This window comes from Pangasianodon hypophthalmus, chromosome 3 (genome assembly GCF_027358585.1).
Source record: "Pangasianodon hypophthalmus isolate fPanHyp1 chromosome 3, fPanHyp1.pri, whole genome shotgun sequence".
Classification (NCBI taxonomy): Eukaryota; Metazoa; Chordata; class Actinopteri; order Siluriformes; family Pangasiidae; genus Pangasianodon; species Pangasianodon hypophthalmus.
Window position 1 is genome coordinate 20,361,389 of NC_069712.1, and position 23,290 is coordinate 20,384,678.

The 23,290-nt window shown below is 41.0% G+C and overlaps 1 protein-coding gene across 2 annotated transcripts in view; it reads right to left on the reverse strand.

Annotated features, from left to right (window-relative positions):
- The window catches only part of letm1 (leucine zipper-EF-hand containing transmembrane protein 1), a 40,518-nt gene that overhangs the window by 14,104 nt on the left and 3,124 nt on the right, over positions 1–23,290 (reverse strand). For both annotated transcript variants that reach the window (XM_026936636.3, XM_026936642.3), the window contains exons 2-9: positions 12,697–12,754; positions 11,468–11,945; positions 4,812–4,955; positions 4,420–4,557; positions 2,401–2,604; positions 2,189–2,308; positions 1,908–2,039; positions 1,605–1,766 (exon numbers count right to left, since the gene is read on the reverse strand). In XM_026936636.3, the coding sequence (XP_026792437.3) occupies positions 1,605–1,766; positions 1,908–2,039; positions 2,189–2,308; positions 2,401–2,604; positions 4,420–4,557; positions 4,812–4,955; positions 11,468–11,945; positions 12,697–12,754 (1,436 nt within the window). The remainder of the gene's footprint in view (positions 1–1,604; positions 1,767–1,907; positions 2,040–2,188; positions 2,309–2,400; positions 2,605–4,419; positions 4,558–4,811; positions 4,956–11,467; positions 11,946–12,696; positions 12,755–23,290) is intronic.

A 23,290-nucleotide genomic window follows, 5' to 3' on the forward strand; every position in this document is an offset into this window, starting at 1 on the left:
TTAGTTCCTGCCCAGGCCACATCAGCTTTTTTTGCTTGCCCTCAGAGGACCATTAACTGCAAGGCTAATTCATTTAATGTTTTAGTACAGCTATTAGGTTACATACAGCGTCCTCCAGAATTCCTGCCACGCTTCATACAAATGTGCCAAAATTATTGATACATGCAAACAATTTGAAAAACATACAGTTATAAAGGCAACAATAGTTCCTGCAAATTTTACACATGTAAAACCACTTTGTCATATACTACTATGGAAAAACCCAAAGAACTTTCAACACAAGAGAGATAGACGCTTGTTGGTCTGCAAAAATGTATATTTAAATCATAAGCAGTTCCAAATACAATATAGCACAAATAGGGCCATAACAAATAGTTTCTTCGTATCTGAAACAGCTGGAAATTTACCAGGACCCATGCACACACTGTCACACGAAAAAAATAAAAAATAACTGATCAGTCTAGGTGATTCTTGTGCTTTCAAAATCAACTGCTAGTTATATGTCTTGGTTAGCAGAGACGACCAACAGCATGGTGGTGGGTGACAAAAAGGGAACTGCAACTGCAAGGAAAAGCACCTGATACCAGCTGTAAAATACCGAGGTAGACCATTGATGCTTTGTGGCTGTTTTGCGGCTGGTGGTTCAGGGGCCCTTGTGAATACTGATGGCATCACTCCAGGATATTTATGCCTAAAACCTGGTTGCCTCTGCCAGGAGGTTCAGACTTGGCCATAGATACAAGATGAGCCAGTGAAACACAAAATCAGTGTTTACCAATGACCATGTCTGTCTCAGGATTTAAACCTTATTGAAAACCTGTGGTCTGAACTGAATAGGGATTTCAAAATGCACAAACCTACAGATATAAAGGAGCCTAAAATGTTCTGTATCGGGGAGTGGACCAGGATCCTCTACCAACCTTGATGACATTACAGGAAGACACTCAGTGGTGTTATTCTCTCAAGGACAGGCGGCACAAAATATTAACTATAAGAATGCTGATAATTTCAGAGCCAGTGTTTTATAGAAGATTTGCAATGCTTAATTTTTTTTTGTTTGTTTTTGGGGAAAAAACACATGGTTAAATAAAATTATACAATGTCCCTGAATGTTTGAGCTCAAAACATCACTTAAAGCACATATATATATATATATATATATATATATATATATATATATATATTAATTTTTGTCCTCATTTTCATGAAAGGTGCCAATCATTCTAGAGGACACAATTAATCTAGGCTCTTAAAAAAGATTATTTCTAGGAGGAAATGCTACCAAAAGGCATATTCAACAGTATGCACTACAGAACAATACACTTTGTAATGAAACATGTTTCTGGACATGAGTTGGGTACTATATTTAACTTTGTCTCAAGGGGTGATTATATTCTTCATGACTGCTATGGCTTCTTTACAAACAAATCACACTGGCTCATCTTTGCGAAGAACAAACATCCATTATGGGATTTGTAGATTTAAGTTCAAGTACATTCACACAGGCCACATGAAGCAGAAGTTTGCATTTGGCATGTGAGCCATAAGTGTGTCATAATGGAAAGTTTGTAATAACGGTTGAAGTGGTTAACACATGCTTCAACCTGTTCTTTGGCTTTCTCTGCAGTCTCGGCTAGCCTCTCCAGCTCCCTCTCTCTGTTCTCCTGGCGGATAGCTGCCTCTTCCTGCAGCATGGTCTCCAGTTTAGTCTTGTTATCCACCTTAGAGAAGTCAAGCTCTGCAACTTTCACCTGTGCCTCTTTAGCCTGCAAAAACACGCTGACATCAGATACATGTACAACACTAATACTACAGTAACAAACTGTAGCTATTGTGCTGATGTCTTTTACAACAAAAATGTCATACACACTCTGTGAGGCAGGTATACATGTGTGTAATATACGCACCACTATCTCAGGCAAGGTCTGCAGTGTGGTTTTAAGCTGGTCTGCAGGAGACAGAGTGTCAGGAAGGAACATAGCCCTTGAAAGCAGTAGCAGAGAAGTGGGGATCTGCTGGTTCAAATGCAGCTCCAGCCACTGCCACACACACACGCACACACAGACACACACACACACACACAATCTTAATTATATGGCTACTTTTGACTACACTGGATAGAACACACTACAAATCTGACAGCTAAATCATTACATGAAGTGCTGGAACAGATCAAAGTGTGTGTTACCTGTTTGAGTTGATCTCTAAGCCTGTCCTCCGTCACTCCCAAGGCTCTCATGCCTCGAACCCTGCATGCTGCTTGCAGCTCATTCGCATTAAGGCTCTCCACTCCTTCCTCTGCTATTAGCTGTCAACACAAGTTCACATAAAAAAGCTAATGTGTAATTCAGACTGTGATTAGTTGGGAGTAAAGAGAAAGTGTAGCGCTGGAGCAGGCACCTTGTCATCAGCACGGATAGAGCGGAGCTTCATGATGAGCTGGAAGCGGAGGAAGTTATTGGTGCCGATGGGCTGTAGCTCCAGTAGCTTGCAGAGAGCTACCAGCTGCGGCCGTGTCAGGTTGTCTAGAGTCAGCTCATCCTCAAACAGTTTGGAGAATCGGATGATCTGGTCATTGCTAGGCCTTTCACCCGAGTCCCGGATCTGATGTGAGGGAAGAAAGGAAGAAATGAAGAAAAAGTAAGAATGCTGGTAATATTTGACTGAGAAGTCATGAAGTGTGTATGAACACAGGATGACCACAAGGGGGCAATGTAGCTCTGTTTGAGATTATAGATGGACAGGGAAACTTGGACCTGACTAATAATTAGATAGGGCACAGACATGTTGGTTTAATTTGAGTAATGTGTTCTGGGACTATGTGAGAAGCACAGGTCAATACGTAAAAATCAAATGTTGTAATAGTATTCTGTAGTGACCTGCATAAATCAGAATGATCAGTGTGGTAGTATTAATTAGTGATCAGCATCCATGTGTGATTAGTATTAACTAATACTCTTAATCAGAAGTGTACTAATCAGAAGTGTGTAATATTAATCAGAGTGATCACCATCAGTGTTTTATCAGTGTTGTGGTATTAATGATTAGTGTCAATGTGTGATCTGTATTAATCACAGTAATGAGTTTTGATCAGTATTAATTAGAATGATAATCATTGGTATTAAGAGAGGGGGCAAGCTTATTAATATGGCGTAATCATGTATCGTTTTCATGTTAGACGTTCTTCCTGGCAGCAGCAGCAGCACGTGTTTGGGTGTTTGACAGATGTAATACAGAGAATAATGAACAGAATAAAAACCACAACAGCAAAAGCTTTACTGAATGCCTACCCAATATTTCACTTTGATAGCTGTGGGAAGGATGTTTGCGGGCAGTGGCTGGAGTGTAGAGAGGTTGTGGCTTGCCGTGAATGCAGTGCTGCTTCTGGTGTAATATGGGCTTAAACTGCAAAGCCGAGGTACTTGATTTATGTCTGCGGTCATTAATTAATTTTAAGGGAGTTGTACTGGACACTAATGGAAATGAATTCTCTTTCTCTCAACCTGGCCTCCTGCTTCCACCAGCATGTTTTTAAGTGTTTAGCACATCTCTAACCTGCACACCACCAGTGCGTTAAAATACTGCCAGACACAGCTTATTTTTTTTATACATCATATTGAACTCATGTGAATGTATGGCATATGTAGTAATATGAATAGCACCTCAAACAGTTAGCAGAGTATTTGAATACCCATGCACATTCCTAATGGGTATGATTAGCAACCAATGTTAGTTAATGATGGTGAGTAATCGGTATAAATAATTGGCAAGTTATTGGTGTTGGTTTTGTTATTAAGCAATATTGCACAAGCAAGAATGCAGTTACACTGAATATCGTGCTGTGATTTGCTGTAGGTAATCACAGCCATGCTGATACTGAATATGCTGTAATCACAGCATATTCAGTATAACTGCACACTTGCGAGGGCAATATTGCTTTTATACTACAGTTCTATAAAAAAGAAATTAATATTAAGTAAGTGACATTTTGGACACGATATGGCCAAATGTTCTGTTTATTTTTGCTCTGCTAGTGAAAATAGATCCCGGTGCTTCTGGTAAAAGTCTTCCTTTACATCTTCATCTGACAAGCTTTCATGTTTTAAGTCAAAGGTTATATTCCTGACAAGTATTGTTTGCTATGTCCACCGATGATGTCGCTAACACTACTGTAGTAACCGATTCGAAATAGGATGAGGAATTTTATGTGGCGAACTCAGACGAGCGGAGGGATACACACAGTGAAACATCCCAGTGTGGTTATAGGAAATATAGGCATTCTTGGAACACCACTCAACCAATCAAATTAGTGGATCAGAACTAACTGTTGTATAACCATTGTTAATCAGAGTGATTGGTGTTTTCAGCATTGTTTTGTGATTGCTATTCATTGGAGAGAGATCAGCATTGTGGTGTTACCTTCTGGAAGAAGGTAGAAAACTCCTCAGTCACGTTGCCTTTGTCTGCTTTGTTTCTCAGTGCAATCTCCTCCACTGTGTCCTGTAAGAACTTAGCCATCTCCAGCTTCACTCTTAGCTCCTTCTTCAACCTCTCTTCCTGCAGCATATAAAATAGTGTTCATAAGTTTTTCAGGCTGAAATATATCCACATAACATAATATAAAATAAATCCACATAATATACTGAAATTCTACATTGACTAGTCGGTCTTCAGGCCTGCTTAACAAAAATATCCATCACATAAAACAAATACAAAGTGATATTATAGGAATGTTACCCTAGTGTGTAAATCATGACAAAGAACACACAATTGGTTATACAGGAAGAATAGAAAGTGAAAGATAACTGCACCTTCTTGGACTTTGTCTCAAAAGTGGATGGCAGCATGTTGGGGAAAAGCTTCAGAGCAACAGGAAGCAGGAACTCCATAAACGGAACAATGATAAAAACCAGAAAAGGCAGGAGTCGGAATAGGTCTGCACATGTCCTCAGGAACTGAAAAAGACAAAAATATGTAATTTCATATACCTAGCATACAGGTCTAAGGTTTTGATTTTTAACCATGAACCATTGCTGGGATCATATACAAGTATTAAGTGTCTTACGTATCACCTGCAGTGACAGTGCAAATGTGACTTCTTTTAGAGATCATATTGAGTAGTAATTTCTGTTCACCTTTTTATATCATTTTGCTTAATTTCAGTGTTGCCTAATATGCAATTATAAGAAGTAATTACATGATGGCATTGTAAAGGATGAGAATATATTAACCTGCTTAACTATGGGTAGACTATTACACAAGGGGCAATTACATGTAGATGCCCAAAGTCTAATTAAGACCCTATCTTATTCCTGATCCCCCAACACTTCTCTCCACATGTCCCATCCCCCATTCTCACTCCTTCCTTCTTTGTCATACTTGGTCATCCTCGATTTGCTAGCCCTCTTTTTTTATGACTGATAAAAAACAGTACATTAGCACAGGCCAGTTATAGCAATGATGAAACCAAAAACTATTATGACTCCATGGAAAATGACCCAAACACCGAAGAGTGCTACAAACATGTGGATAAATTTTAGGTTCCTCTTCCCTCTCTCCACCTGCATGTCTGTGGTCCTATAGGAACAAAGACAAAGGGGGTGAAAAGAAGCTTTGTGCTTTCCCCTATTGACATGTATATCACCTCTTTCAGTGAGGGGTAAACAGAAAAAAGGAATGAGGAAAAGAAAAGAGGCATGGGTTCTGGTGGCTTTAGAAAGAAAGGGAGAAAAAGGGGATAAGAAGTGACATCAAAAGCCTCTGGGCTGAATGCAAATAAGCATTAAAGAGACACGAAGGAGGAACAGCGGTAGGAAGCTTGGGTAGATGCTAACTCAAGCCAAGGGAATGTGTAAGGGCATTTAATCTGTTTTTTATACAAGAGGCCTACATGGATTGTATGAGGACTAATTGTAAGTTCTAAGACTGTTATAACAGTCATTCAATTACTACACTCTGCTCATTTAAATTCCTTTGAATCCACTAACAGTTTTGGTGAAGATAGACAACAAATGGCTCATAATAGGTCAACTTTTCACGCATATACACTGGGGTCCATATGACCCGAGTCTGCTACTTCTGCTATAAACGAACCTGTTTTACACAACATGCACAAATGGTTCATTTCTCAGCCAGTAGAAAATGTTTTTCTCATATTGCCTCTAAAATCTGAAATTGAGTTCACAGTTTGTTAGGAACACAAGCACTACTGGCATTTTAAAATCCCAATTAAAAAATACAGCTTGTTGAACTTGGCCAATATTTTTTTGGGTCATTTATCTTGTTAAGTAGACGTTTTACAATTGTTAGTTATTCTAATAGATTTACAGTTAGTTCATTAATTACTGCAGACTTATTCATTAATCTGCTGAGACTCCAAATGGGATTTCATATTGGGGTTTTCTTTTTTCTCTCCACATCCAGTTTTGTGGAGTGCCCAGGCTTCGTTTGTCCTGTGAACAGATTCTGGCATCTGAGGTGTGGGATCTCTCCAGCATCTTCAGAATTACCCTTGCCCTCTTGGCAGCTTCTTTGGCCAACACCCTCCTTACCAGTTCACCGACTTTGGCTAGAGTCGTGGTTGTGCCATATTATTTCAGTTGTTTAAATAAGGATTTAATGGTGCGCCCAAGAAAGTTTGGGAAGTTTTTATAATCAAATGATGATTGATACTTGATGATTGATCCAGCACTTTGTTTCAGACTTGACATTTTTTCATTTGTAAATAATTTTGCAAGCTACAAGGCATATTCATTCCACCCAACCCTCTTCAATATTGTATGTGAAGCGCTTTGACATTATTTTATTTTTAAGGCAATTTTTTTTTTAAGCTTACACCACTATATCAACAAAAAGTCCTGTACATGTCTTTGATGTACCATTGTTAAATACATTGAGCTATCCACTCACCCATCATTTTATTAAGAACTTATGTATATCTGCTCATTTATTCAGTTATTCGATTAGCCAATCATGTGGCAACAGCGTGAAATCAAGCATATACAGGTCAAGAGCTTCAGTTAATGTTCACATCAATCATCAGAATGGGGGTAAAATATGATTTCAGTGACTTATTTTGGCATGGTTGTTGGGCCAGATAGGCTGCTTACAACTATGGTAAACAGAAGAGTACCTCATAATGCACAATATGTCAATGCTTAAGTCAAATGAGCTCCAGCAGCAGAGGACCTGGTTCCACTCCCATCAGACATCAGAACTAGAGTCTACATTGTTCACAGACTCAACAAAAGTACAAAGTTGAAGGTTGGAAAAATGTTGTCTGGTCTGATGAATCTTGATTTCTGCTGCGACATGCAGATGATAGGGTCAGAATTTAGCCAGTGAGTGTAAGTTTGTATTTGCACTTTGTTATGGAGGTGATAAACTCAGCTCATATGTACACGTATTAGACATAATGGTGCAAAGGAGTTACACTGTGGAGGCTACATGCTAATCACAAAAGCATGGTCATCAAGAACAGAGACTAGATAAGAACAGTTTGCTAAAAATAGGGCTACAAGGTGTATCCAATAGAAATGTGCTGTTGAAAGAAGTTCAACAATCTCTCTCTCCAACAGTGTAACAAATGTAGCATAATGAGAGACACCAAGGATTTATCAAGTACTCATTGCTGTGTGCATCACCAAAAGGAGGAAGAGTTCAAATCAGGCAATGCTTCATTATTTAGAGTGTAATCAGGGATCAGAACAACGAAAGGGCAGTGTCTATTTCAGGCTGAACTGAGCAGAGATCTTCCGGGAATGTAGCAGTACAGGCAGCAACTGAGTCATGTGTCTGTCTGAGAGACTGAGATAGTCAGACATTAGCACTACACTAGTAGGATTATATTGCAGGGCATCTGCGAGAAAGGTGGTAAAGGAAGAAAGTTCATTTCATTGCAAATCCAATGCAGAAAACAGAAAAGATGTGGATAAAGCAATTTAGTGTTATTTGCCACATACTAGTATCAAAAACAGACAGGAAAACTCTGCTAATGATGAATGTAATGCTAATTTCAGGGATGGCTTCTGTTACAGCATGGCCTTAGCTGACCCCTGTTTTACCTCTGTCTGAAGGGCAGCAGCTCCCCAAGGGATATCACATTACCACAAAAGAAACACTGAGACTGGGCAACTGGCTATCATGGAACACACACATACACACAATTCAGAATTTAATTCAACCTCATCCCATAGAAATGAACTTTTCTCCAACTTCAGCTCAATGAAATGATAGGAAACCCTAATAGATCTTCCTGTAAAAATCTATCAATGCACAAAATATAATACCTTACCAGGATCATGATACTACACAAAGTGCTTGGTTTCTTACACTGCCAGCAATGTATTTAAAAATGGCCAATAATGCAATAAATTCATGAATGAATCATTTAAAAGAATCAAGTAACATATAACAGCAAATAATGTGATAACCTACATTGCCTACATTATGCCGCCATTTTCGAGGAATAATGCAATACCAAAGATAAAACACTAGTAAACGGGTGAAACACGCTGGACTTAATAAGGTATGAATATTCAATAGGAGAATAAGAGTTTTATACAAAGGCTAGTCAAATTGAAAAATCTGATTTCATTTTTAAGGCAGCCTTAACCACTTTAATGCTAGATGGAGGCCTATCTGATGGTTCTCCTGCATAGCTTTTGCAATAATGAATTTTAAAATTTCCTAAAAATGTGGATTTCGCACATTCCTTTCGCTAATACCAGAGTGTAGTACCCTCAGGATTGTGTTTAGATTTCCTGCCTCTCTATATTTTAGATTGTGGAGATCATGTCACAAGTGGCTGATGGCTTGCCAACAGTTTTCAGTCATGTATAATGGCTAGTCCTTCTCTTGTCTCCGGAATGAAAAGTGGCCTTGAGTATTACATCATTAATCGTATCTTATGGCCTGGTAATGTCTGTAATAGCTGCATCATATAAAACCAATTGTACCAGTTATAAATGTGCCTTCAGCCTAATTTTTTTCCAATGTATGGAGTTAATGAAAGGGAATTGGGTTAACTGCTGGGTGAGGGGAAAAAATTTATTTAATATGGTGTAATCAAGTATAATTTTTCCATTGCAGTTAAGCTTTCCTTCTGTCAGTGGCAGCACATGTATTTGGCAGATGTAATACAGAAAAACAATGAATAGAAATAAAAAAAAAAAATACACTGCATAAGCTTTACAGAATGTCTGCTCGATATTTCAGCCTCTAGCCCCACTGTAGCAGCGCACGCTCTGGTGTCAGTTAAAATTCAAATTTCGTGAAAGTTATAACTGCCACAGAGTTTAAATGGCTACAGCTACTTTCACTATATGTGGCTCTTCCCCAAACTGTTGCCACAAAGATGGAAGCACATAATTGTATAGAATGTCTTTGTATGCTGTAGCATTACAGTTTCCCTCCACTGGAACTAAGGGGCCCAAACCTGTTCCAGCATGATAATCAGTGCCTGACCTCACTAATACTCTTGTGACTTATAGGGCACAAATGCCCACAGCCACGCTCCAAAATGGAGTGGAAAGCCTTCCCAGAAGAGTTGAAGTTATTATAACAGCAAAGGGGGGAGGGGGGACTAAATTTGGAATGAGATGTTCAACAAGCACAAAATGGTTTGACTGGTCAGGTGTCCACATACTTTTAGCCATATAGTGTATTTTTTGGTAGGAAGGATATTTGAAAATCTCACTGGAATAACAAACTTTTTACGATCATAGTGGCAATGCATGTTTGTAACAATCTTAAAGTCACTACAGATATTTCTGTGTTATATTTATTAAACCAGCGAATGAATGCTGAATGTAAAATGAAAAGCATCGTGCAGCAACTGAGTCATGCTGTGTGGGCATTTGTCCACAGAAACTGACCTGGGGCTCTTACTGAGAAGCTTCATGCTGCTAGATCATACGGTCTACCACCAGTCCTGATACTTCTTGATCTCTCAGCAACCCAGTCAATCACAAGACTCACGCAACCTTGAAGTTATTAGCCCAGCAAGGAGGTGATTTGCTTCTTACCTAAAGGGACGGTCATATCAAGTGACATGGGGGATCCACATCTGCTTCATGCAAACTCCCACAAGGCTTCCTGCATTTGATGCCAACTAGTCATGAATGGCAACTCACTCATAAAATACTACATCCCAGCAAAACTGATCTGCAATATATTCCTGGAGATGCATCCTCACATCATAATCTTGTCATCTCCCTGGAGAAGCAGATGTTATAAATGAGTCATCTCGCTTATTTCTCCTTTATAAGATCAGGAGGATCTTTCCTCTCCATCAACGCCACTCCCTTGTCATCTCATGATTGGACTACTGCGACTTGCTCCTGGCTGCTCTTTCCCCCAAGTACCACCATACACCTGCAACTGATCTAGAATGCAGCTGCATGGGTTGTGTTCAAGCTCACCAATTTTACCCACCTCACCCCATTGCTGTAATCCCTCCATTGGTTCCCTGTAGCTGCACTGTATCAGGTTAAAAACACTGTTGCTTGCCCTACCTTCCTGCACTTACTTAGCAAACCTTGCTCAGTATCATGTTCCCTTAGAGTCACAAGCATGGGTTGAATCGACCTGCCATCCTTCAAGACTCAAGGAAGGCATTCATCAGGATTGTACTCTGTACTGGAACTCAGGTGGTGGAATGAACTTCCTCTGGCTATACAAACAACTGAGTCAAAGACTGAAGCCTAACCTCTTCACTAAACACTTAAACGAGCACTGTATCTATACAACTACAGTCATTTTTTTTTTTTTTTTTACAGTCATTTTTTTTTTTAAAAAAACAGTACTGTCTATCGCTCCTATGCAACAGGATTTTCGTATTATGGAATTCTTAGACCATGGCCTATTTGTACTAGCATGAGGATGTTTTTTGATGGAGACTTCAATGCACTTCTGTAAGTTGCTATAAATAATGCATTCACTAAACCCTGCAAATGTATCTGAATACTGGCACATCAAACCATTGACCAGGTGTTCAAATACTATTACCAATAAAATAAATAAGTGACCTTGCTTAATGAAGCATTTTTCAGAAAGTATTCAAAGAACAGCAGTAAGACACTAGGAACTGAACCGAGTTTTCACTATTAATCAGACACAACTCAATCCAGAAAATATTTTATTTGCCTTTTCCATATGAGCAAAATAAAATGTGTTGTTTTTGAGCATTTACCTTAATGAATAGGTAATTGCCCCAAATTGCCCAAAGCTGCCAACTAGAGGGAACATTCAATGCAAAACAAATAATTTGTAGCAGGAATGCTACTTACTAAGCCTGAAAGTCACTTAGGGAGTGTCTACTGTGTGCATAAAATTATACGACTGAAAAACAGGTATTAAGCCCAATGCTGCCAGTGAGCAGAATCAGAGCATTTGTGTGCACATCCTCTATATTACCGCCATATAGTCACGTTTGGTCAACTGTGTATGCGTATGTGTGTGTTTGTACCTGTCTCCTCTCTCTTCGTGACAGAGTTTGCCCGTTCAGCACTCTCCACAGCATGCGTCCAGTGATGGCCGTATCAATCCACAGAAGTCGGAACCCATGGTAATAGTGCTTCACCTCATCAATCACACGTTGCCCTAGCGTACGCCGCACTGGCTCCACATCCACAGTAGGGCTGTAGATAGGGCCTCCCTCCTCTAGCTTTTTATTTCGGTCTTTTAGTGAACGCAGCGAGCGCTCCACTTTGGAGTCATCATGAAGACAGCTTGAGGTGTGAACCCACCGTACTGGCGTGGTCCACTGTGCAACTGTCCAGTTAGAGACAGCATGGGTGTGGCCTACTGTAGTAGAGTTGGGTATCAGGACGGAACAGTAAAGGCGAGGTGAACTGGTCAGTGAACACTGACGCACACATGCTTGGTCAGGATACAGCCTGAGAGAGAATGTCTGAGCTGCCAAACTGCCTCTGAAAACCTCGGGACTATTACAGAGAGACACCAAAATCAGACTCAGCTTTCAATAAATCTTTTTGACTGTTTCAGAGAGAATTTAAATCAGGGTTTTCCCTACCATAGAAAGGCTTAGGCACAGAGTTTAAGTGTTTTTTGCAAAGCGCCTTAAGCTGAATGAACGTAAAAAAGGCATTTAGGTGATATATCAGAATGAACATAAAAACAACAGTGAGTGTTCACTGCGCTGACAAAAAAAAAGGAGAGGTGGCTTGATCTCAAACGGAAAGGAAAGCTAGCAAACGAAATCACCTGCCAATCAATAATCAGTGTTTGGATGAACATTATTTAAACGTTTCATTAAATCTCAAACGTTATTTGGTGAAATGAATAGACTTTTGACCACAAGTACAATAAGTGTTGCCAGATTTCTTTCACAAATAAGGTAAGGTCGAAAACAATGAGAAATAACTTGAAATAACTTAAAATGTCCTTCGAATAATTTCAAACCCCCTAACCAGAACCCAGACAGCACCTAAGCCCTCTGAAAACCTAGAGAAAACCCTGCACATCATGTAATTTTCTAACAATAGCCTATCTTAATGAACATGAACGAGACACACTAACGTCCATTTATCTTGACATGCTTCATAAATTGTGCTTCTATAGTGTACTTAAATGTACATTTGCATACAGCTAGTTAATAAAAAGAGTAATAAAAAAGGCAAATAAATAATAAAATGCAAATTATGTATTCCTAACTGCCCCTTGAGCTCTGCGTACCTGTTTGTAGCCAGGCGTAGTGCAGTACAACTGAAGCAGGCTACTTCATTCAGCTTTCCTGAGAAGAAGAAGAAAAAAAAAAAACAGTTCTATTCATAGACATGAACTTTATATAGATCTCTGATCTCACAGTGAAGAATTAAGTTACTAAAATATGCAGCTGGATTTTTTTTTTTACTTTAATCTATTACTTTAGGTGCTTGATAAACTCTTGTGGAGGACATCATTTCTGATATTGGGTTTCACAAAACAAGTTCAATTAACAGCCGATAAACTATTATACTGATGCCGAGTACATTAAATCCCTGTTATATCCCTTACCTGTACCCTCCAGTTTACAGAATGGCATTACTAGAAGAGCGTACAATTGCTTTTATAAAGTTGCAACTATAGATTTAAGTGCCAGAAATGGTGTACAAATGATTCTGAGTCTAATTTATAAAATTGTATTATTGAAATTTGTATATTTACCCCAATTTACTCACATATATATCTATTCGACAGGGAAAACATCTAATTTATGCAATAGTGAGTCAATAAAAGGAAAGCATTCTGCAGACTACAATTATCCATGATCTGAAAAAAAATATTTCACTGAAGCTGAGTCAGAGAGCAAATAAACAAATCCTTATTCTGTTTTGTTCAAAATAAACAAACAGTTAAAAAAAACAATCAGTTAACAGGAATAAAATCCTCTCTGGTGTGGTTTAGTCTTCTGAACTGAAAGTCAAGTGATTTTGGTAAATTTTGGTAAATAAGATTTGCACATGACATATAAAGCAGACAGTCTACTATGTATGAATGAAACTTAACATTGACATAACAGTGTCAATAGACAATGGCAATACTAAAAAGGGATTAGTTACTGGGAGAGATGTTTTTCAGGCAGGACTGAGAGGCAAAAAAAAAAAAAACATGTGTCACAAGGATAAGACTAGCAGAATGAGAGCAGGAACAGCAGGAAGGATCAGAGGATTTCCTGAACCAATGAGATCCTGAAGATTGGTTAATGTCCTGGGCAAAGGTGAGGATGTGTTTGGTTAACAGGGTGGTTAACAAGAGGCATGTTCACAAAAACACTTTGGTGTCAAAGACTTTCCAGAGAAATAACATCTGTGGATCCCAGGAAGAGTTGAATGTACTGCAGTCATTTCCCCTGACTTTGCCAAAATGCAGCCAGGCTTTAGGCACATGTAATGAAATGATTCTTTCAAAAAAAGTAATGACATAAAATGTTTCTAAATTTTAATTAGAAATGTATTTATTGATTAGTATGTATTGCACAGTATTTATTTATTACAGTATTTTATTTATTGATTATCTATTGTACAGTGAACAGTGGACCAACTTTTGCCTTTAAAACTATGAATTCTCTCATGTACACTTCTGCAGTTTTATAAGGGAATCAGCTGGAAGGCTGTTCTCAGCAAGTTCTGCAGAATTCAGCCCTATTCAGGTTGGATTAGTTTATCAGTGATAATACTCTCACATCCAGGCAGCAATAAGATTAGGAGGAGGAGGAGGAGCGGGTTTATAGCGGAGTTGTATTTTCTACGGACCCGGATGCTTGTGTCATGTAGTCAGTTCCTTAAATATCTAATGTTAAATACTGATCAATTACTAACTGTAAGTGATCAGCAGTTTGAATAAACAATCATTACATCATTTACAATATTATTGTCACACGAACACCAGGCTCTGTTACCAACAGTCAGCGCCCTCTCTCTCTAGAGTTCTAATCAGCACCACCTATCTCCAATCACCACACTCATCAGGACTCCATATAAGCACACACACCTCACATGCACTCTTGGTCTGGCCTCAAATAGGAATAGACCTCTTCTCTGTGAGTACCTGTGTTCATTTGAAGCTCCTCTACGTCTCCCTACGTTTTCTCCAGCGTTTCTCTTCCAAGACACGTGAGATGTGTGCTCCTTTCCCTCAGTCATTTACCTAGTGTCTCTATTTGTGTTACCCACCAGCCTGCAGTACTTATCTTTGTGTTTACCCTGTCTTTGCATACCCATTGTTTGTCAAATCCTTTAATAAATTTGTGTTGGGTTCTCACCTTTGTCTCAGAGTCTGGTATATCCCAACAGAAGGCCAGACCTAGACAACATTATGAACCCAACCACATTAGATCCAGTTGCAATGCTGGTGGATAATCTCCACCAAGTTCTCGCCACTTCCAGATCCACACCAGTCATGCCCCCCAGCTCTTCCTCGTCACCAACCGTCATCACCAGTCCCATGGTCAATCCGGCACCCTACTCTGGCCTGGCAGAGGACTGCAACGGCTTTCTACTCCAGTGTTCCCTGGCGATTGAGATGCAGCCACACCGGTTCCCCACTGATTGATCTAAAATAGCATTCTTCCTGTCTCTACTCAGTGGCAGAGCACTGCAATGGGCAGGTACCCTGTGGCATCAAGTGGGCCCAGCAACGCAATCCTTCCAGAGCTTCACGGATCACTTCCAGGAGGTGTTTGGACGTCCTGAAGGTGACTCATCTGTAAGTGAACAATTATATCACCTCAAACAAGGAAATAATTCTGTGTCTGACTATGCGTTACAGTTCCGCACCCTAGCCGCTGACAGTGGGTGGAATGAACAAGCCCTCATAACCACCTACAGACAGTGACTCGACCCCTTCCTTCGTTGACACCTATCCTAGTTTGTGTGTCACCTCTCACCACGGAGTACTGCCAATTACTCTGTTTCTGTTACAGCCCTCATCGACTCTGGGTCAGCAGGCAATTTCATATCTGGAGAACTCTGCCGTCAACTTCAGCTCAGGAAAAGCCCAAACCCAGCAAGCTATCAACCACACTCCATAACGGGAACTCCCCTCAGTCAGAGAGCCATCAGACATCGAGTCGGGCCAATACAATTACAAGTGGGCTGTTGGCATACCGAGTCCATTGAACTCCTGGTTCTGGAAAAAGTCACCTCTGATCTCCTGCTGGGACGGCCTTGGTTAGTAAGACACAATCCTATATGTACTACGTGAAGTACTACGCTGGGGCGATCAATGCTTCCCTAAATGTTTCCCTCTCCGTCCTCAGCCCCTCCCGGTCTGTACCACATCCACAGAAAGCCCTATAGAGCAACAGTCGGTGGATATTCCTGCCTGTTATAACCAGTACAAGGATGTCTTCTGCCCAAAATGAGCCTCCCAGCTACAACTCCATAGGCCATGGGACCGTGCCATAGACCTCATACCGGGTGAGCCAGTGCCTAAAGGTAAAATTTACCCTTTGTCAATTCCAGAACAAAAGGCCAATGAGGAATACATCCAGGAGGTGCTACAACAAGGCTATATCATCCCATCTACTTCCCCTGCTGCTTCCAGCTTCTTTTTTGTGGCTAAAAAAACATGGAGGTCTCCGACCTTGCATAGATTACCGGGCACTCAACAAGATCACCGTTAAATACCATTACCCACTTCCCCTTGTCCCAGCAGCATTGGAACAACTCCGGGGTGCCCGGATATTCACCAAGTTGGACCTTTGCAGTGCATACGACCTCATCCGGATACAAGAGGGGGATACGTGGAAGACTGTGTTCATTACCCCACTGGTCACTACGAGTACCGAGTTATGCCTTATGGTCTTGTCAACGCCCCCTCTCTGTTCCAGGGATTAATAAATGAGGTATTCCGGGAGTACATCAACTGCTTTGTCCTTATGTATATCGACGACATCCTAGTCTACTCCCAGGATATGGCCGAACATCTCCAGCATGTGTCAAAGGTCCTCCAGAGACTCCAGGACCATCAGCTCTACCTTAAGGCAGAGAAGTGCACATTCCACCAACCCACGACTACCTTCCTTGGTTATCAGATTAGTGCCAGAGGCATCCGGATGGATGAGGGAAAGGTCCAAGCCGTCAAGACCTGGCCAATACCCACAACTGTTAAAGAGCTTCAGAGGTTTTTGGGCTTCTCTAATTTCTACTGTCAGTTCATTAAAAATTACAGTTCTATCACCTCTCCACTTACCTCCCTCCTCAAGCAAAAGCCCAAATCCCTGTCCTGGACCCAAGAAGCAACCAAGGCCTTTGAAGCCCTGAAAGAGGCCTTCACAACGGCACCCCTCCTGCACCACCCAGACCCCAGTAAGCCCTTCGTGGTAGAGGTTGATGCCTCGACCTCTGGAGTGGGTGCCGAATTGTCTCAGCAGCAGGGGAATCCCTCACATCTGTGTGCCTATTTTTCCAAAAAACTCACCCCAGCGGAGCAGAACTACGACATCGGGAACCGTGAATTGTTGGCCGTCAAGTTGGCATTGGAAGAGTGGAGGCACTGGTTGGAGAGGGCTCAGCATCCCTTCCTTGTCCTCACTGACCACCCAAACCTTGAGTATCTGCGTGAGGCCAAGAGGCTGAATCCTAGACAAGCCAGGTGGGCCTTCTTCTTTACCCGATTTAAGTTTGCTATTTCTTATCGTCAGATGCCCTCTCTCGTCTTCATGTCCCAGAGGAACCTTCCCATGAACCAGAATCCATCTTGCCCCCAGAGGTATTAGTGAGTCCCATACACTGGTCCCTGGACGAGAAAATATTAGAGGCAGCAGCCATGGAACCAGCTCCACCAGAGTGTCCCGAAAACCGCAGGTATGTCCGCAGTTCCTTACAAAATAAACTAATCCAATCCGTGCACGACTCCCTAGGCACTGGCCACCCTGGGATCGAGATGACCCTCACGCTGCTTCAAGATCAATTCTGGTGGCCCAGGTTGGCACAGGACGTCAAGCGGTTTGTCCAAGAATGCGCTATGTCCAAGACCCCATGACATCTGCCGTCAGGTAAACTCCTTCCCCTTCCGGTTCTGCATCGTCCATGGTCACACTTAGGAGTAGACTTTATAACTGATTTACCTCCGTCCAATGGTTATACCTGTATCCTGGTAGTTGTTGACCGATTCTCCAAAGCCTGTCGACTTCTTCCCTTAAAAAGTCTCCCTTCCTCCTGGAGACAGCAGAGCTCTTGTTTAACCATGTTTTCAGGAACTTCGGCCTCCCTGAAGATATTGTTTCTGACCGAGGCCCCCAGTTTATCTTCAGGGTGTGGAGGGCCTTTTTCAATCTCTTAGGTGTGACCATGAGCCTGTCCTCTGGCTACCATCCCCAGTGCAACGGCCAAACGGAGAGAAAGATCCAAGAAATCAGCCGCTTCCTGCAAACATTCTGCCACAGCAACCGGACCTCCTGGAGTCGGTTCCTCGCTTGGGCCGAGTATGCACAGACCTCCCTCCATCAACCTGCCACAGGCCTAACCCCATTTCAATGCATACTCTGCTTCCAACCCCCTCTTTTCCCATGGACTGGGGAACCATCAGAGGTACCAGCAGTTGACCATTGGTTCCAGGAGAGCGAGAGGGTCTGGGAAGCAGCTCATCACCAGTCCACGCTGATGCTCGGAGGAGTGAAACACCCAACTTCCAATCCGGGCAGAAGGTGTGGCTCTCCATGAGGGACATCCGACTGCACTTGCCCTGCAAAAAGCTAAGTCCCAGATTCATTGGTCCCTTCCCCATAGTGCAACAGATTAACCCTGTCACATATCGGTTACAACTTCCCCTTCATTACAAAATTCATCCTGCTTTCCATGTCTCTCTTCTCAAGCCACATCACCCTCCTGTTTCTGATTCCTCCACAGAGCCCGATCGTGTGAACGATCCTACTCTCCCGATGATACTTGATGACCAGCCAGTATATGCCATCAGAGAAATACTGAGCTCCTGATGCCGCAGAGGTCGCCTTGAATACCTGGGAAGGTTACTGGGAAGGTTACGGGTCCGAAGAACAATCTTGGGTATCCAGGGAGGATATCCTAGACCCGACCCTCCTGGTGGAATTCCACCGTTCACACCCCTAGGGCCCAGCTCCAGGTCAGAGGGGTTGGCCATGGTGTTGAGGTCACCGATCCTCAGGAGCGGACCGTGGAGGGGGGGTAATGTCACAGGAACACCAGGCTCTGTTACCAACAGTCAGCGCCCTCTCTCTCTAGAGTTCTAATCAGCACCACCTGTCTCCAATCACCACACTCATCAGGACTACATATAAGCACACACCTTACATGCACTCTTGGTCTGGCCTCAAATAGGAATAGACCTCTTCTCTGTGAGTACCTGTGTTCATTTGAAGCTCCTCTACGTCTCCCTACGTTTTCTCCAGCGTTTCTCTTCCAAGACACGTGAGATGTGTGCTCCTTTCCCTCAGTCATTTACCTAGTGTCTCTATTTGTGTTACCCACCAGCCTGCAGTACTTATCTTTGTGTTTACCCTGTCTTTGCATACCCATTGTTTGTCAAATCCTTTAATAAATTTGTGTTGGGTTCTCACCTCTGTCTCCGAGTCTGGTATATCCTGACAATTATTAGCTTATCAACATTTAACATTAGATATTTAAAAAACTGGCAGTGATGCAACTAGTCATTATTTATAGAAAACTAAAAGTTGATGATATTGTGCATATGTGAATGTAAAGTAATGCTTTATGCTTGTAGCTGCCGTTATAATGCTTCTTTTAATCACCCTGTGCACTGAAAAAAAATGGAATATGTGGTCGGTCAGATTTAAGAAAAAACACATTACATATAGTTTACGTAAAAATATTAAGTTTCTCATCAAAATGTGATTTCATGATTTATACGAAATTTAATTTAAACAATTACTAATTACTAGATCGAATTACGTACAGTGAGCGTGATAAATTCACGTAGTATTAACGTAAACCAATGACATTATGAAATCTTGCAGGAATGTTGGCACTGACAGGGACTATAGTATTATAATTTAATTCTATAGTATTAAATTTAAACACATGCAGTAGAATGGTGTAGGGGTAATATAGCTATTGCAGAATGCCGATCCTCAGTTTGGATGAGAGTGTGGGCTTCGATTTTTATTCCGTTCTTTAAAAATGCATGATCAAATCATGTTCGATGTATGAAAACAAATTGCGTTAATGTAATTCAATCCAGTTAGGTGGAACCGATGTACGCATTCAAATTCTTAAATTCAATGAGCTTTTTTTTTTCCAGTGTGGGATCCCATTTTTCTTAATGATTTTGTTTTCTTTCTCCTCCTGAAAATGCTTTCCCAGGTAGTGTGTATAGTCGAGGCTTTACAACTCAGACCAAGTATATGGTTGAGTGCCTCTTCTACAGCATCCATTTTTGCTTTTTTGATTCGAGACATGTTTAATATCTGGGGGAGGTTCACTGATGCATGCTACAAGACTAAATACAGTAGCAATTAGCAGCAAGAAGCAGCAGTCAAACATCTGCAGAAACATCTGCATAGAAAATCATGGACACGTGTATCTGGACCGGACAAAAATGATCAGACAACCACTGGCAAAAAACAGTGAGTAATTCAGCATCTAATTTTGTCAGAGGATGATGAGGGAAAAACAGCAACATGCCCGAAAATTAAAATCACATATTAGCACCTGTAAAATGGGAAATTACTCCAGGACCCCATATAAATTTCATCTCATCCAAATAGGGCTTCTGTCAACTTTAGATCCCAAACAGTCTTACTGATTTTTTTAATGTGAAAAACAGTCTATTACTGCTATTACATTATTTTTTGTTTAATGACAATTTTTAGGGAACGTTTAGAAATCTAAATTTTGTTCTTTTATAATGGCTCATATGTAGAAGAAACAAAACAAACCTCTAAGACAAAGGTTTAAAAGTGTAGAGTGCCTAAGACCTTTTGAACAATAAAGTACATTCATGCACGTGCTGTAGTGTCACAGGTCTTAGCACAGACTTGCCTCAAGCAGAATGTCTGCTGAATATCTTTGAAGGATTCTCTCCTTGTCAGCTGCAGCCTGATGAACTTTCACCCATAACTTCCAGCACAGGACAGAATAAGGTGTGCCCTATGTGTACTTACAAGAAATCCAGTTCATTCGCAGACATGTACTATAATAATTAATACTGCCAAGAAGATTTCTCCTGGGGAAGCGCTCATGAATTGTAAACATATATACAAGATTTACAAGAACAAATATATCTTATAAAATAAAGCAGGACATTCTTGTATATTGTTTATTTCTATACAAATTCCACCTGGAGTTTAGCATTATGGAAACAGCATGTCTTAATCATAACACACTCAATAGTGAAAGTGTGTTATGCAGTTTGCACAATATTTAAACTTACAGCTAAATGCTTCCCTTACATGTTAGCTGCATTAGGCTCTCAGCTCAAATTGAACATTCGATATGGACAAAAGTTTGTGGACACCTGAGTATCAAACCCATATGTGCTTTTAGTCCACTTTGCTGTTATAACAATCTCCACTCTTCTGGGAAGGCTTTCCACTAGATTTTGGAGCGTGGCTGGGGAGATTTGCCCATTCAGCTTTAGTGAGGTTTAGTGGTTTAAGAGCATTAGTGAGGTCAGGCACTGATGTAGGGCGAGGAGGCCTGGGTTTAAGTCAGAGTTCCAGTTCATTTTATAGGTGTTCAGTGGGATTGAGGTCAGGGCTCTCTGCAGCACACTAAAGTTTTTCCACTTCAACCCTGCAAACCATGTCTTCATGGAGCTCGCTTTGTACATAGGGGTATTATAATGCTGGAACAGGTTTGGGCCCCTTAGTTCCAGTGGAGGGAAACTGTAATGCTACAGCATACAGAGACATTCTAGACAATTATGTGCTTCCATCTTTGTGGCAATAGTTTGGGGAAGAGCCACATATGGGTATGGTGGTCAGGTGTCCACATACTTTTCCACAAACTTGAGATGGATGGGCTCCAACAGCAGGAGACCACATCAGGTTCCACTACGGTCATCCAAGAACTAGTATCTGAGGCTATTATGGGCACAAACTCACTGAAACTGGATAGCCGAAGACTTGAAAAAGACGAGGTGATTTTTTTTTTTCTAATCTTCAATTGTCCAGTTTGGGTGAGCCTGTGCCCATGATAGCTTCAGATTCCTGTTCTTGGATGACAGGAGTGGAACCCAGTGTGGTCTTCTGCTGTTGTAGACCATCCACCTCTCTGATGTTTTGTGCATGCTGAGATGCTTTTCTGCTCACCGTGGTTGTAAAGAGTGATTATTTGAGTTACTATATCCTTCCTGGCAGCTCTAAACAATCTGGCCATTTCTTCTGACCTCTCTTATCAACAAGTCGTTTCCACCCACAGAACTGTCGCTCACTCAATGTTTTTTGGTTTTTTTTGCACCATTCTGTGTAAACTCTAAAGACTGTTGTGTGTGAAATTCCCAGGAGATCAGCAGTTTCTGAAATACTCAAACCAACTCTTCTGGTACCTGGGCAATGCTCTGGGCAATGTTCTGCTGGGAAACCTTGGATCCTGCCATTCATGTAGATGTTACTTTGACATGTACCACCTACTAAAACAATGTTGCAGACCAAGTACACCCCTTCATGGCAACGTTATTCCCTAATGCCAGTAGCCTCTTTCAGCAGGATAATGCGCCCTGCCACAGAGCTCTTCTGGCGGCACAAGGGGTCCTATACAATATTAGGCAGGTGGTTTTAATGTTATGGCTGATCAGTTTATATGCTACATAACATTTGACCTCATGACGATAAATGATTTTGAGCCTTTATTGTTAATTGCTAAGTGGTTAGTCAGCTAGTTTGCAGATACAAAGCTGCTCCATACCCTGTCTCTAAAGACACCTCATGTAAGAACTTAGCTAACTAATGTCATTATTACTCATCCCTTTTTTCAGTGAAAGTCTTGAGATAACCACAGGTTGAGCTGTAGTTAATTTACATATTGACTTTTCACTGTAGACAGCATAACACTTATTAGCACAATAGTGCATTTAATGTCAATCATGATAATCAATGTGGCCTTCAATAAATATTGTGCAATATCTAATTATTTATGCTCATTTCTTATTGTATTTAATGTCACATTATTTATTTATTGCTTTTATTTAGTTAATTTGCTTAGCCTGGAATATTCCTCCATAAGTATGTGCCCTTGTGTCCGTCGTACTTGTAATTGTAAACTTTACAATGGTTCTAACTGCCAGTGAACACTGAAGTGAAAATCTCACTGGATTAATAAACTACTTAATCTTATACAAGGCAAAATTCACAATAATCTGAGAGTCAGTACAGCCAATAGCATGTTATACTTACTAAACCTGTATAAGAAATAATTGCTCAATGCTGCCTACACTGATGCGTGCATCCAGCGTAACGTGAAAAGCAATCTTGCTGCTTCGGCTATAAAATGGGCTTAAAAGGCCACATTGAACACGGGAACATTTTGGAAGTGCCACCCTTTATCTTACGAAGACCAGGAAATATGTCAAATTTGTCAGTGGTAACCTATAGACCATGTTTAAACACTGCATCACTGATCACTCCCAGATGATTCAAAATGCAGCAGAATACTTTGTCTACAATCAGCCAGAATATAAAGTTACACCCCTCTTCACTGGCTTCCTGTAAAAGCTTCAAATGCTTCAAGGTGGCCTACAGAGTAACCAACAGACCTTCACTCACCTACATTGTGTCACACTCTATCTGTGTTCCATCTCATCCCATCAGCATGGCTGTAATTGAACAGCACACAGTGATAATAGCACTGCA